Source organism: Myxocyprinus asiaticus, chromosome 40 (genome assembly GCF_019703515.2).
Source record: "Myxocyprinus asiaticus isolate MX2 ecotype Aquarium Trade chromosome 40, UBuf_Myxa_2, whole genome shotgun sequence".
NCBI classification, from domain to species: Eukaryota; Metazoa; Chordata; class Actinopteri; order Cypriniformes; family Catostomidae; genus Myxocyprinus; species Myxocyprinus asiaticus.
The window spans coordinates 13365388-13379595 of NC_059383.1; the positions used below are offsets into that span (position 1 = coordinate 13365388).

General features: G+C 38.5%; 1 protein-coding gene across 2 annotated transcripts; it reads left to right on the forward strand.

Moving 5' to 3' along the window:
- Nucleotides 1-2347: 2347 nt before the first annotated feature.
- On the forward strand, nucleotides 2348-14085 carry LOC127431031 (proline-rich protein 7-like). 2 transcript variants are annotated; one of them, XM_051681227.1, is made up of 3 exons: nucleotides 2348-2484; nucleotides 4002-4826; nucleotides 10945-14085. In XM_051681227.1, the coding sequence occupies exons 2-3, from the start codon at nucleotides 4526-4528 to the stop codon at nucleotides 11376-11378; spliced, it is 735 nt and encodes a 244-aa protein (XP_051537187.1). In that variant the 5' UTR covers nucleotides 2348-2484; nucleotides 4002-4525; the 3' UTR covers nucleotides 11379-14085. The 2 variants fall into 2 exon arrangements, with proteins under 2 accessions (XP_051537187.1, XP_051537186.1); XM_051681226.1 differs by having other exon boundaries at nucleotides 2352-2753.
- The last annotated feature ends 123 nt before the right edge of the window (nucleotides 14086-14208 follow it).

Below are 14208 nucleotides of genomic sequence, written 5' to 3' on the forward strand. Positions count from 1 at the left end.
TAACCCATCAGACATTTTTCCATTGCATGTACCACTAGCGCTATTGATAGCACGTTGTTCGAATAACCTTTAAGAAATGGATTCTGGCAAAGACTATTTAGCAGAGACGGGTCACTTCTATTAAAATGAATGGGAGAAACTGGAACGCCCAATGGTTAACGGATGTAGAAAGGAAGTCCTGCCTTACAGGTAAAAGAGCAAATCACCTTTTAAATGCAGACATCGTCTGTCAATCTCTAAAACATTATAGATATTACAGTTTCATTTTCTGTTAATGCATGATTTTCTGTAAAGCTGCTTTGAAACGATGTGTGTTGTGAAAGGTGCTATACAAATAAAAATGTCTTGACTTGTCTATCAGCTAGAGAACACGCATGCACATTAGCTATACAAGCAGGAAAAATGTTGTTTTTTAGTGTAATCTAAGGCAAAGAAGCAATATTTATGATACCAGTGTTGTCAGATTTTACTGATGGTTGGAAAATTTTTATTTGATTGTAATCTTCACCAACCATTTTGGAAATTTCGGTCTTTCCCCATTCAAGTAGATAGGAGCTGCACTGGCATGACTGGAAATAGTTTCCTGAGAGCGTTCCAAAGATGACTAACAGTGGACTGACTTGCTAGAAAGACTTTGCTGACGGTTAGGTTTAGGGTTGGGGTTTGGGTTAGGGTGTATGATTCATAAAACATGCATACCTGTTGACTGTATTTCATCATTTACAACTAAAAAGCAACTTGCTTTTGGCACCCCTCTGTTTCATTTCAGAGGGGAACTGGAGCTCACACATGCTCATACGTCAACAACACTTCCATCTTCGGCCACTGGGGGCAGTGATTCGAATTTCGAAAAGCACAGATAGATTTCAACTAAAGATCTTTCAACCTGCTGTCACTGAATTCACAGTGAGACTAGTATGAATTATCAAAGTTTTTATGTTGCTACCTTATAAAGTACTGTAGGCCTAAAAATTAAAGGATATCTGAAAATGGGTATGATTGGTCAGTGGGTTGCCTTTGTTATGCAGATCTAGCAATCCTAATATATGGGAAACCTGTTTGGAAATTATTTTCACTGGCAAATTCTATTTGGTGCCACTAATGACAAAGAAAATACACACTGCAGCTTTAACACAAATAGTATTCAGGTATGTCAGTCAAGGGAAAAAAAATATGCTGGTAAGGTAAAGATATACAGTAGATGTAATTAATTGTTAAAGTGTGGGAAATGGAGTGCAACAATATATTCCAATGTTTTCTTTTCCAAGCATAAGAAACTGCTCTCGTAATAGCTCAAGTTTGATTTATCTGAACTGCCTCAGATTAGACAGACAGACAGAGCACAAAAAATGAGTGCACGAGAGTGGGCAGAAGAACATGCAAAAAACGGAGGTATTCAGAAATTTCTAGATAATGTCTCCATTCTTGGAGTCTGCTGGGAAATGTATAAAGCAAAACCGTACTCTTTGATCTGTACTCTTGATCTCTTTTATTCATCCGCAAGGTCAGCAGGAGAAAAGCTGTTTTCTGCTTAAAAACAAAGAATGCTTCAAGGATGCATGATTTTTGGCCAGGGCTTTCAAAAAATGAAGACAGATATTGTCCACGAGGCCCAAAGAGTCCAGAATTATTCACATAAAATTATGAGCTGCGTGTGCTGAGACTGGGTCTAAGCAAACACACACATTGCTCTGAGCTAAATAACACAGCCAATCAAATGCTCTTTGAATGCAGGCTTTTAATGGCGTTTCTGCATTGATCAGGAATTTATTTATTTATTTTTAATTTTTTTGTGCAACTAATTTATGATGAAATGTGGAGTAGTTGTCAAGCCCACAGCCACACTGTTATAGTGCAAGCAACGCGTAACAGACCAGCACATTAAAGCTGCTGCAGTGCTCATGCAAGTTGTCATAGCAATGCTCTTGTCCGAACTCTGTATCTATGATCATTCATGTTCCATTAAACTTTAAACCCTAATGTAAACATCTTTATCAAATGCTGCTTCCATTAGTTGAGACCACCAAACTAATGTTTCTAAATTTTCCAGCCTCAAAAGATTTACACCAGAGCCAGATTAACGGCTCTTAACCAATTAATTGCGTCATTAAAACGAACCAAAGAGATTATTGATCCCATATTTATTTAGAAAAGAGCAAAGACTTCATATATTCTGCCATAACCAAACAACCACAACCAAGTCCCACCTGACCGAAACAGACAAAACAAACAATCCCATTCAGACAAGACCTGACACTTCAATCGTTTTGTTCTACAAACAGTTAAAAAGGAGGAGCGAGCGTAAATGTCAGTTTGTTTAGAGGACCGTTATTCTCAACTGGAAACAGTCCTCGTGACATCAGCAGCGCAGAGCGGAGTGTTTCATTACGCGCTCGCGTGAATTATCAGGTATCTATTTAACCGCCGAGTGCATCACGATCTCGAGGAGTGACGCGGAACACGGAGCGCTTTCCGTTTATCCAGGTAAACATTAGTGAACACTCCTCTGCGGTTAAAGTCTGTCACTAGCAGCATGTGCCACTGACAACTCGAGCAACTTTATTTGGATGAAGTCACGTCCCGGGCATTAAAATGGTGTCACGCGTCTGGAAATGAACTCATTATGACTAGAAGACGCGCATCAACTAGGAACCACAAACAACATATATTCTATTTCTTTATTTAATTGTACAACAGCAAATATGAATGGTCACTTATGCGTTTTCCTGTTGCTGTTGTCTGGAGATGCAGAGGTAGGTAGACTGCATGTCACGTTTATGAACATTTCCATGCCCTTAAATATTGTATTTTGCTCTTCCTAATAGACTGTAATATGCAGTTTATCTGCCATTATGTATTGCACACATTTCCCCCTAAAAATATCATCCACCTGAGAGGCACCACATCATTGTTGATTTGTAAAAGGATGCACTTATTAATGTTTATGAATTGATTGGTTGATTGATTTATGTCCTTTTAACATAAAAAAAAAAAAAAAAAAAAAAAACAAATAGAATTTTCCAATTTAGCAATTTAGAAACCTTAACACAGCCGTTTAAAAATGTTTATGTTGTTTTAAGATTATTTAGGATGTAATATTCTGGATTAAAGATGATACTTATGTGACGAAAATATTCTGTTTACATATCATAATAATGCATTATGAATAGCTGTCAATGAGATTGTGTTAATAGGGGACGCCATTGAGGTTAGGCAAAGTCACATTTCCTCAGTTAAGTAAGGGGTGATGATGACAGCCTCCAGCTCATTCATATAGTCTACTGTAATGAGAGATGTCTGACCATCAACATAATAGTGCCCTGGTGTAAAGCAGCTCTGGTAGTTCCTGAGAGATAATCTATATGTCCTCCAAAGATGATATAATTGATCAGTGTGGAAGTGTAGAAGCAATCGAAATCGATCATCAACACCAAGGAGAAAAGGCCATAAGCAGCATAAAGATTAAGTCTGCTTCCTCAAGGTCCATGAGATGTGAATCTCTTTCATCTTTGCATTTTATTTGAATTGAGATGTCAAAGTGTATAGATGAGGAAGCTTTCACTTGAGAACTTGAACTGCGAATGAGTGCAAAGCAGAGGTGGTTACATAACGTGTCTTAATCATAGTTGTAATGGCATATTTATTTGTCGGCCGTTGAGAGCTATCATAACAGCTGAAGAGGTGCTATGCTGAAAGCCATCATTAATGGTCAAGCAGTGGATTTCTCAAAATACATTAGTGAATGATAATTCAATCACGTTGACATCAGTTCCTCACAGTCTGTGTTTTGTGTATTTATGGGAAACATCATGTACTCTCACGAAGCACGAAACTGATACTTACCCCCTAAAGTCACTGTGCAAGTTGTGCTTGAACAGCTGAGGTTAATTATGGAATGGGCCATTGTGTGTGAAATATTAAAGGTCTGTGTTTTGAAAATATGACAAGTTCATTACTTATGATGGTTGCCCCCTTCTATGTTCTTTTCCTTTGTTGAGCAGCGTGACTGCCGATGTCCTCCAGAGATCTAAAGAGCCCAGATCTGCTCAGCTGAGGATCACAACACAGGGGGAGACCAAGGCACTGCGAGAAGTTAGCATTCCCTCATTGCACCAGCTGTTGGGAAAAGAGCATCTGCAGACATTCATCTCTTCTTGAGAAAGGGTCTCTGAGACCTTCGGAAAGTGCCTACTTGCTTTCATTTTCCAATATATTGGACGTCTTGCATTTTCGGGAAAAGCGCTTCACAAAATAGTTGTTCAAGAGTGAAACCAGATCACTTTCTTTGACCTCTGGTCAGTGGGAAACTTTTCCTTTGGTTAGCTTTGAGGAAATGAACTTAGCTAACTCTTGGATAGACTCTGTAAGGGTTTAAAAAACGGAATTCCCGGAAATATGATAGCTATGGAATGTTTGTTTGCTTTAAAATCTTGGTGAGTGAACTCTACTGTACCACAGCGAAACATCCAGAGGGTCTCTTTTCCATTGTATCCTGGAAGGCCTGAGCTTCATCAAGGTTATCATCATGGTGATGTCGCAGGGCACCTACACATTTTTGGTGTGCTTTGCCGGCTTCTGGCTGATCTGGGCTCTCATTGTCATGCTCTGCTGCTTTTGCAGCTTTGCCCAACGCAAACTGAAGCGCCGCCGTGAAGAGAGGCTGAGAGAACAGTGTCTGCGGGCACTGGAGATGGAGCCTTTGGAGTGCACAGGTGGAGGCTATCCACTCAGAGAGCCCCTCCAGTTCTGTCCACCACTTCAAATGATATCCCCACAGTTGCCTCTTACCCACACTCTCCCTCAAGCAAACTGGACCGTTCCTGAAGGTAGGACGTTGCAACCAGCTCTCCATTAGACATTTTCTTGTTTTCTCAGAGGCATGCAAACCATTATAAATGAGGGGGCATTTGTCCCTAATGAGGGGGCATCTAATCCTAACCCCTAACGCTTTTGAAGACTGACAATATAAAAAAAACAAAAAACAACCCATGGCTTAAAGTTTTGTGACTTTTAGTTCATTTTAGTTCAACCAGCTGATGAGAGGTATTTGTTCGGGAGGTTGCGCTGTATGTTTTGCGGTGTAGATTCAAAAGAACCAACACATAAGAGTCATTTGTTTAGGAATCGGACTCCACTGGTCACAATGTGTGTTTCGTGCTCTAGATTCAAAAGAACCCTCTCATGAGTCATTTGTTCGGGGATCGAACCATACTCGTCAAGCCATATGTTTCCCTTTGCTGATTTATTAGCGGTGTTGCAGTGCCGCTGAATGGTAGCGCAGTAAAAAAAAAAGTTTAAAATACATGGAACCGGTTCTGAATAAGAACTGTTTCTAGGTTCCCCAACACTTGTCCCACCCCAACTTCCTGTTTTGGTAAGAAATGTGTCAACTCAGGAAAGAAAAATCTTACTTATGGTACAGGCTTGCTAATGGTACAACATTTGAACTAACCTATAACCAGAAGTATTACTTTTTAATGTAACTCATCCATTTATGCTACAAACATGAATGATACCTCAAATCACTCGACTTGTCAAGGAGAGGTGTGTTGTTATTAGGGCTGGGTGATAAAACGGTATCGATTTGTTTTTTTAATGATAAACTTTTGAGTAATTTCCGATATTTAGCCTATGTTCTACATCTAGACTAGGGGTGGGCGATATGACCAAAATCTTATTTCACGATATGAATCATTTTACATCATGATAATGATATATATCACAATATAGTTCTTTTTTTCTTTTTTCTTTTTTTTTTATCAATAAAAATGGGTTTATATATTAAACAACCATATTGTAAAGGCTATTTTTGAATAATCTAGTCATTTAATTAAGTACTTCAAACAACTTCCTCTTATATATTACCTCTTTACTTGGAACTTGGCAGTCAGAGTAAAAAAAAAGTACATTTTATTTTAAATCAACCTTACCATAATGCTAAATTTCACATTATGCCACATTTCAGTCTGATCTGTTTACTAGTATTATTATTTTTCTTATAAACTTTCCTCAAGAAACTTGACATCTTCTGAAAGCAATGCAAAAAAGAAAATAATCCATAAGTAATATACAATATATATATATATATAATGTATATATATATATATATATATATATATATATATATATATATATATATATATATATATATATATATACACACAGCTCTGACCACTGCAAAATTATCAGTTTCTCTGGATTTACTATTTATAGGTATGTGTTTGAGTAAAATGAACATTTTTGTTTTATTCTATAAAGTACTGACAACATTTCTCCCAAATTCCAAATATTGTCATTTAGAGCATTTATTTGCAGAAAATGACAACTGGTCAAAATAACAAAAAAGGTGCAGTGTTTTCAGACCTCAAATAATGCAAAGAAAACAAGTTCATATTCAGTTTTAACTTAGGAAGAGTTCAGAAATCAATATTTGGTGGAATAACCCTGATTTTCAGCTTTCATGCGTCTTGGCATGCTCTCCACCAGTCTTTCATATTGCTGTTGGGTGACTTTATGCCACTCCTGGTGAAAAATTCAAGCAGCTTGGCTTTGTTTGATGGCTTGTGGCCATCCATCTTCCTCTTGATCACATTCCAGAGGTTTTCAATGGGGTTCAGGTCTGGAGATTGGGCTGGCCATGACAGAGTCTTGATCTGGTGGTCCTCCATCCACACCTTGATTGACCTGGCTGTGTGGCATGGAGCATTGTCCTGCTGGAAAAACCAATCTTCAGAATTGGGGAATATTGTCAGAGCAGAAGTAAGGACGTTTTCTTCCAGGATAACCTTGTACATGGCCTGATTCATGATTCCTTCACAAAGACAAATCTGTCCGATTCCAGCCTTGCTGAAGTACCCCCAGATCATCACCAATCCTATTTAAAAGCTGTGGTAGGCCAATATGCTGTCAGAGCAAGAGCTTCTGATTTATACCAATTCACCCTGTATCCTTAAAATTTGGAGAAAGAATTAATAATTCTGTGGAGGCTAGGCATACAGTATATCTTCTAGGATCGGAGACAAATAATAATTTATAATCTGCATAGAGTAAAAGTTTATGCACCACACTTCCTGCTACAATACCAGGAAAATCATCCTCTTTTCTTTTCCAGGGCAAGACAGATCAGCAAAGGAGAGAGAGGACAGCCTTGCCGGGTTCCCCTACCAAGACAAAAATAATCTGAAATTAATCCTTTAGTTTGCACTGCCGCTGACAGATGTTTGTAGAGTAATTTAATCCACACAATAAAAGTGTTCCCAAACCCATACATTTCCAAAATCTTTATAAACTAGCTCTATTCCACCCTATCAAACGCCTTCTTGGCGTCAAGTGAGATGGCAACAATCGGGGTCTGATCGTTCGCTACTGACCACATAATAAAAAATATTTTCGTTATAAAAAAAAAATATTCTAGGGTAAATCTTGTGAACTGATGAAAAGAAGGTATAATCTTTCCCAGATGGATTCAGAAGTCTCAAAATGTCTGTAAGACCAAGATATTTACACATCCTCTGTAGTGTCAATGTTGCTCTAAAGGGTCTACACACTTTTGCATCACTATGATCAAAGACCGGATCCATTAAAAAATTGAAGTCTCCACCCAAAACCATATCATGGAGGATCCTAGCTGCTTGTGTCTTCCCATCAAGATCTATAAAAAATGTTCTGGTCATCAACGTTGGGTGCATAAATAATAGCCACAATAAGATTTTGCCCCTGTATTTCAGCCAAAACAATAATGATTCTTCCTAAATTATCTTTAATCTGTTTGAGACAATTAAATTGTAAATGCTTACTTATCAATGTGATGACTCCCCTGCTCTTACTTGAAAAAGCACTGCAAAACACATGCCCGCCCCATGCTCCAAGTTTTTCAGCTTCCTGTGAATAAAGGTGCGTTTCTTGAAGTAACACTATTACACATTTTTTACACTTAAGATAAGATAAAACCTTCCTTCTTTTTTTAGGGTGCCCCAGCCCATTAACAATAACCCACGGAACAGAAGAAAGATGCACTTCAACCTCACGCATAACAGCCTCAACTTGCGTCCATCCCCCTGAAATCCGACGGTCCATGCATGCTCACGAGATTTTACACATCACCATTGCACAAGATTACTTCAGTCCAGTGTTTTTTTGTTTGTTTTTTAACATAAACTGTACAATTGAACTGCACATAAAAGATTTCAATGAGATAGGCCCCAGTAAATAACAACATCGAACCCACAAATTGAACAAATAAACTCAACAATAAGTCAATAAAGGAAAAGAGAAAAAATTATAAAAAAGAGGAGATTGAGAGAGAGAGACAGTGAGCAACCAACTGAATAAAAAACCCTCTTAGACCGTATCAGCAAACTGCACGATGTGTAGTCCATACCACTGATTCAGCATGGGCAAAGCCACCCACTTACTCCGTTGATTTAATGAAGGCCATAGCTTCTCGTGGGCATGTGAAAGTCTTACGTCTATCCATAATTCTCAGTTTAGCCGGGTAAAGCAATGCGAAGCTCACATCCTGTTCATGAAGTAACTTCTTACGCTCTTTGACTCTCTCCCGTTTCACTTGTGTAGCACTGGCAAAGTCCGGAAAAACCATAATGTTGTAATCCTCCAAGCGCAACTTGCGTTTATTCCTTGCTACACATAAAATCAAGTCTCTATCTGCCGACAGCAGGAATCTTGCCAGAATGGATCAGTGTCTGTCACCTGCCCTGGGAAGCAGACCACACTCTATTTCCAAATGACGGCCCACTGTGTCGAACAAATTGGGAATAAGCCCGTCCAGGAACTTGACCATATCTTGACCTTACTTTCCCTCTGGGATTCCAATGAAACGAACATTATTAAGTCTGCTTCGATTTTCCATACCTACGATTTTCCATTCCTCTAATTTTTCCCACACCTGATCCATATCAGTTTTGGTGGCGGTGGGTGGAGCTCTTTTCCGGCTGCTTCCAGAATCTCAATTAGCTTTTCAGCCTTATGATCAGGGCAAAAAGTTTAGCCTCCACAGATGTGGTCGATCGACGTATATCCGTGAGGCCCTCCCTTTCGGTCGAGATTTTCGTTATTGCTGCATAAATGTTTGCAATATCTTGACCTACATCCTGAGGCGCGCTGTCATTCCTAACTGGACCCCTGCCATCTTGCTCTTGAGAGGCGTCAGATACGTGCAACCGTAAATGCTTTTTAATGTCCCCACATGCCAACGATTTTGAATTATTATTTTTTGGCTTACACCATTTGCACCATGGTGCAAATAGCATCTGCCTAATATTTTTGGCCATATCGCCCAGCCCTAGCTATTACTTTTCTAAGTGATCAGATCAGAAGTGGAGAAGGCTAAACCTTTATTACTTTTTTATATAATAAACAATGTTAACCAAGAACCAAAGATCAGCTTTTTCATAAGAGCTGCACCACAGAAAACCTCCATACCTCACACAGTGCTTGCAGCCCGAGCTGCATTCTTTCATGTATGACATGGTTAAAGTGAGTTTTGTGTGGGTGTCGTGTTGGCAGAGGCGTATAGGAGAGAGCTAGCAGCAGCCAGAGTCCGGCTAATCATGTGCTCTGGCAGACAGACTGACTGCCAAAGATGGAGGATCCCTGGACATGGACTAAGAATGTCCCTTTAAACCTTTGCCTAACACGCAGAATGGATGGCCACACATTAAAACAAGGCCTGAGTAATAAGTCAGCTCTTAAAAGGGAAAGAGTCAGAAAGAATTTAGCTCTTAAAGGGACAATGTATCACTTTGCAACAACAGTCTCATTTTGTCCTTTATGACGCCTGTAGAAGCATATGAAAAAACTTTGATATAATTATAATTCTAAAGATTTTTTTAAATTCAATGCACATTTTATATATATTATAAAAGAAAACATATATAACATTCTCATACAAGAACAAAGTTTTACAAGAAGTCTCTCAGTTACATACCCTGTAATAAAATCTTGATTTACAGGTGGATCTTGATTTTAGAATTTAATTATTATTTTTTTTTTTTAAAAAGGGATGCACTGCCCTATTAATAAAACAAACTACTAAAAAAAATCACATTTTTTTAAGTACATTTTTACCAGAATCTGTAAAAGAGTGTAAAAAAAATTGCGATAACATACCTTATTAGCTAATATTTTGTTTACCATGCTTAACATTGAGCCATATCTGAAAGGGTACCCTCACTGACTTGCAAAAAGAAAGGTCCACAATATCTACGAAACCCTATGAATGTGCAAATCATTTATGCAAAGGATTTGCAACTACCTTGCTTGAAAATGTTGTGTTGCTGTGTTCTGGAACATGGTGGATGGTCTAAGCTGGTAGACCATTTTAGACCAGTAACAAATCAGCTGCCAGCTGGTCATATTCAGTATTGGGTAGATTGCTTCTGAAATTACGCATGGAAATTTGTAATGTAATCCTTTACATTGCACATTTTAAGTAATTTAATCTGATTATTGTTGGATTACTTATTTTGTTAAATTGTGCATTAGGTACCAATTAACACACTTTCATTAAACATTAGTAAACATGTTTATCCCCTTTGGTGATTCTTTGGAAGTCAAGACTGATTGGTAATGTAATTGATATATAATCAAGTAATCCATTAAAAGTAACTGTAATCTTATTATGCACATAAAAATGTAATGCAATCTAATTATAAGTACTTCCATTTTACATGTAGTCTATTACTACCCAACACTGGTCATACCAGCTTAAGTTACTGGTTTTGATCTGTTTTTTGGAGCATGGTCACTGGTCAACCAGCTAATGACCAGCTTGGACCAGCTATAAACCACCTGCCATGTTCCAAAAGACAGTAAACATTTTAAGATGAATATTCCAGCAGTTTAAAACTTTACGTTTTTGGTGCATCTTGCAGTGTCTGTTTCACTTCCAAGTTCCTTGGTGAACCATATGATTTTTCTTAGCAGACGCGGATGCCTTTGGAAAACCTCCTTGCTACGAAGAAGCCGTTTTGATGGAGGACCCTCCACCCCCTTACAGTGAGGTTCTGGCTGACCCTAGAGGAGGAACTTACACCAAACCATCAACCAGGTCCTCCAGGGAGCACCAGGAGACTGAGACCAGCAAGTTGGCCCCCATGACCGTGTTTCCCGAACGTGGCTACTCCTCCCTCATACGCCTACCTTCAGCCAGGCGCTGGGACTCGCTGGGACACCTTCTGTCCACCATGGATCTCAACCACAACAATCTGCCTTTAGAGCCTCTAACCTCTGCCATTGCCACCATGCCTCGTGAGGGCCGTACTCACACAGACTTGGGCCTTCGGGGGCTCCGTGGTCTGGATCAACATTACGGTTTGCCCACTGCCTTTCCCCTTCTGGGGCGAAGCACAGCAGTATGAACCCCACAAAAAAGACCTGTGGAACAATTTCTTGCAAAGCTGAGTCATTTGTGGGAAGTGGAGTCTGCAAAAGGCATTTCAAATGTTTTGATTGGAGTTTTGAGGGCAGATCAAGTTCAGAATATTCAACTTTGTCTATCTATATTGTATTCGTCAGAGAGAGGGGTCATACAGATCTATCATCCTCTCTTTTCTCTCTCATGCTCCGTGGCATCTACGCCTGATGCAGAGCAGCAGTTATTATGTGAATACTGTTGCCATGGCTCCCATAGCTGCCTGCAGCCCACCAATGCCTCACCTTCACATCCTCTCTTGCTCTTTCTCTTCTCATCTGTGGCTCTGTGATATAATACAAATGACATTTCATACCCTGTCTTTGTAAATCAGGGTGTAGTGCCGACACATAGCGAAATAACAGTGGTTGGTCGGTACTGTAGCAACACAATGCTGCTCGACTGTATCAATGTTATTTTATAAAACGTGAAACAATACCTGTCTTTCAAGGTAAACGTTTTGAAAACATTTTTTTTTTTTTTCTCTCTGGAGGGATTTGGAACTTTTTGGGGATTTAAAATTGTTCTTCAAGAGGATTTGCTGAAGCTGCCTGAAGAAAAAAAAGAAAGAAACGTCTGTAGTCTCCATTTGAGGAAGATGCCTCCCACAGCTTTTAATTCATTAGTTCTTGCGGGTACATTGAGAGATTGCCTTTGATTTCATGTGATTAGTACAATCCTCTTTTTTACATTTTCAGAATCTCTGTATGAATTATTTTTCTGTATAGCATTAAAACAGTCCTCCTAAAGTGCTCCTCAGATTGATGATAGGGCCTGAATGTTGGGAATCGAGAATGATGTAACCCTTTCATACAACACAACGTTGCTCACTATACTCCCTGCTGTTGTTGTGGCCACAGCATTTGAGATTCCAGCATTACCGGATTCACACTGGTGCTTGTCCTAGTAAGAAAACTGAATCCACTTTGGTATCGCAGCATATTTTTCTTCATGTGGTGATTGCTGCATTGTGAAAAAGGCTTGATTTCTTTTTTCTTTATCGCCATCATTTCCTATTATGTTTCCGTGCCCTTCAATGACTCTACCTCAACTCATCTAATGGCTGTCTTTGTCAGCTTCCCGGCACATAACGCTGCTTTCATGCATGTGCTAGATGCTTTCAAATGAAATCCGATTAAAATAAGCACAATTTTGGAAATGTGAAAAGCAATTAGTGGCATAAATAGGCACAGGTTCAGCATAATGCTTGTACAGCATCATAGTGACATCTTTGGTTCATGACGACAATAAAATGCTTAGTTTTCTCAAACTGGGCAGCCATTTGTAGACCTCCCGAAAATATCAATAGCATAAATGAATCGTATTTCTCACATTATGAAGACTCGCTCTTTTGTTGTGTCCACTTATCTTAAAAGGTGAAGGTATTGTTCCCTTCTTTATAATTACCTGTGCAAACTCAATTATATAATACAAATTAAAATAAGTTATATAACAATAAAGAACAATGCTTTTTCATATTAATGTATGATGACTGAGGCCAACATTCTGTCTATCCCTTTAAAGGATTATTCTGTGTTTAATGCAAGTTAAGCTCAATTAATATAAGTGCTTTATAAAATTATAAGCTTCACATTTCTGCCCCTAAACCCTCAAAAAATTGTCCCAATTCACTTCCATTGTAAGTGCCTCACTGTCACTGTAATTTCGGAGGGACAAGCTGAAATAATTTTTTTAGTAATCAACATTATGCCAGAAATGCTAATGTTCAACTTGTATTGAACCCAGAAAATTTCTTTAAGGAAGAGAATGCCTTGACTACCAACTCAAGGCTGAAGTATGCCCTCTCTGTTTAAAGAAAAGATTGAGAATTTCCAATGCATTAAATGTCCAAATGGCTATCAAAGGAGAAATATTAATATTTTTGCACAGACCTTCAATGACAAACAAGACAATCAATGTAAAAATGTATAAGCTTTGCGAAATCACTGCACCTTAATCTCATTTTACAAAAATTGCCCAAAAATACTTTCACTATAATATATATCTGTGTGAAGGGTTTGATGGCTCTTTCTGGTGAGTGGTTTAGCAAATAAAATTATTATTTTGTCTCATTTTCCCCTCTGCTTTTTTAAATGTGTTGCTAAGCGACCGAAACAGAGCCGTGTGAATCTGTTTACATACTCTAGATGAAGTGAACAGTTGCATCAATCCGCTGGGTACACAGCCTCCTCACATCCATTTTGACAAGTGGATTGTGGTCTACAAATTATCATATACGAGACATATTATGTAGTAAAGGTTTCCACTTATGCCATTTTCAAAGAAAGCATCATCATTTTATACTGTCTATTTTTTGTGAGTAAATTAGTTTGGATACGATAGGAGCTATGAATTTAGATTCTCAATTTACAATCCAGATTATTCTAAATCTAGATTTTCTTTCTTTGTCACATGAACTGTGAATGGCAAAGTGTGAAAGTGTACCATGTCCATGTAGCATGCAAAGTGTACTTGTGAGTGTGGACACAATAATTGGAGCTGTGTACTCTTTCATAGCTGCTATATGTATTTCCATAATTATGTAAGGATTTTGGGGTTGTTTTCTAAAAATACAGTATACAAAATACATGGACTGGGCCAATGAATGCCAGCAAACTCAATATCTCATTAATAAAACTGAGGTACAAATGTTACAGTACTGTTTTAACTTTTCTATATGTCCATTTTGTTTTACATAATGTCCTAACCAGGCACAGAGCTTCAAGTAATTTGTCGGTTCACACTGAAAGCGAAAATCCAGCATGGATGCGTCAAAA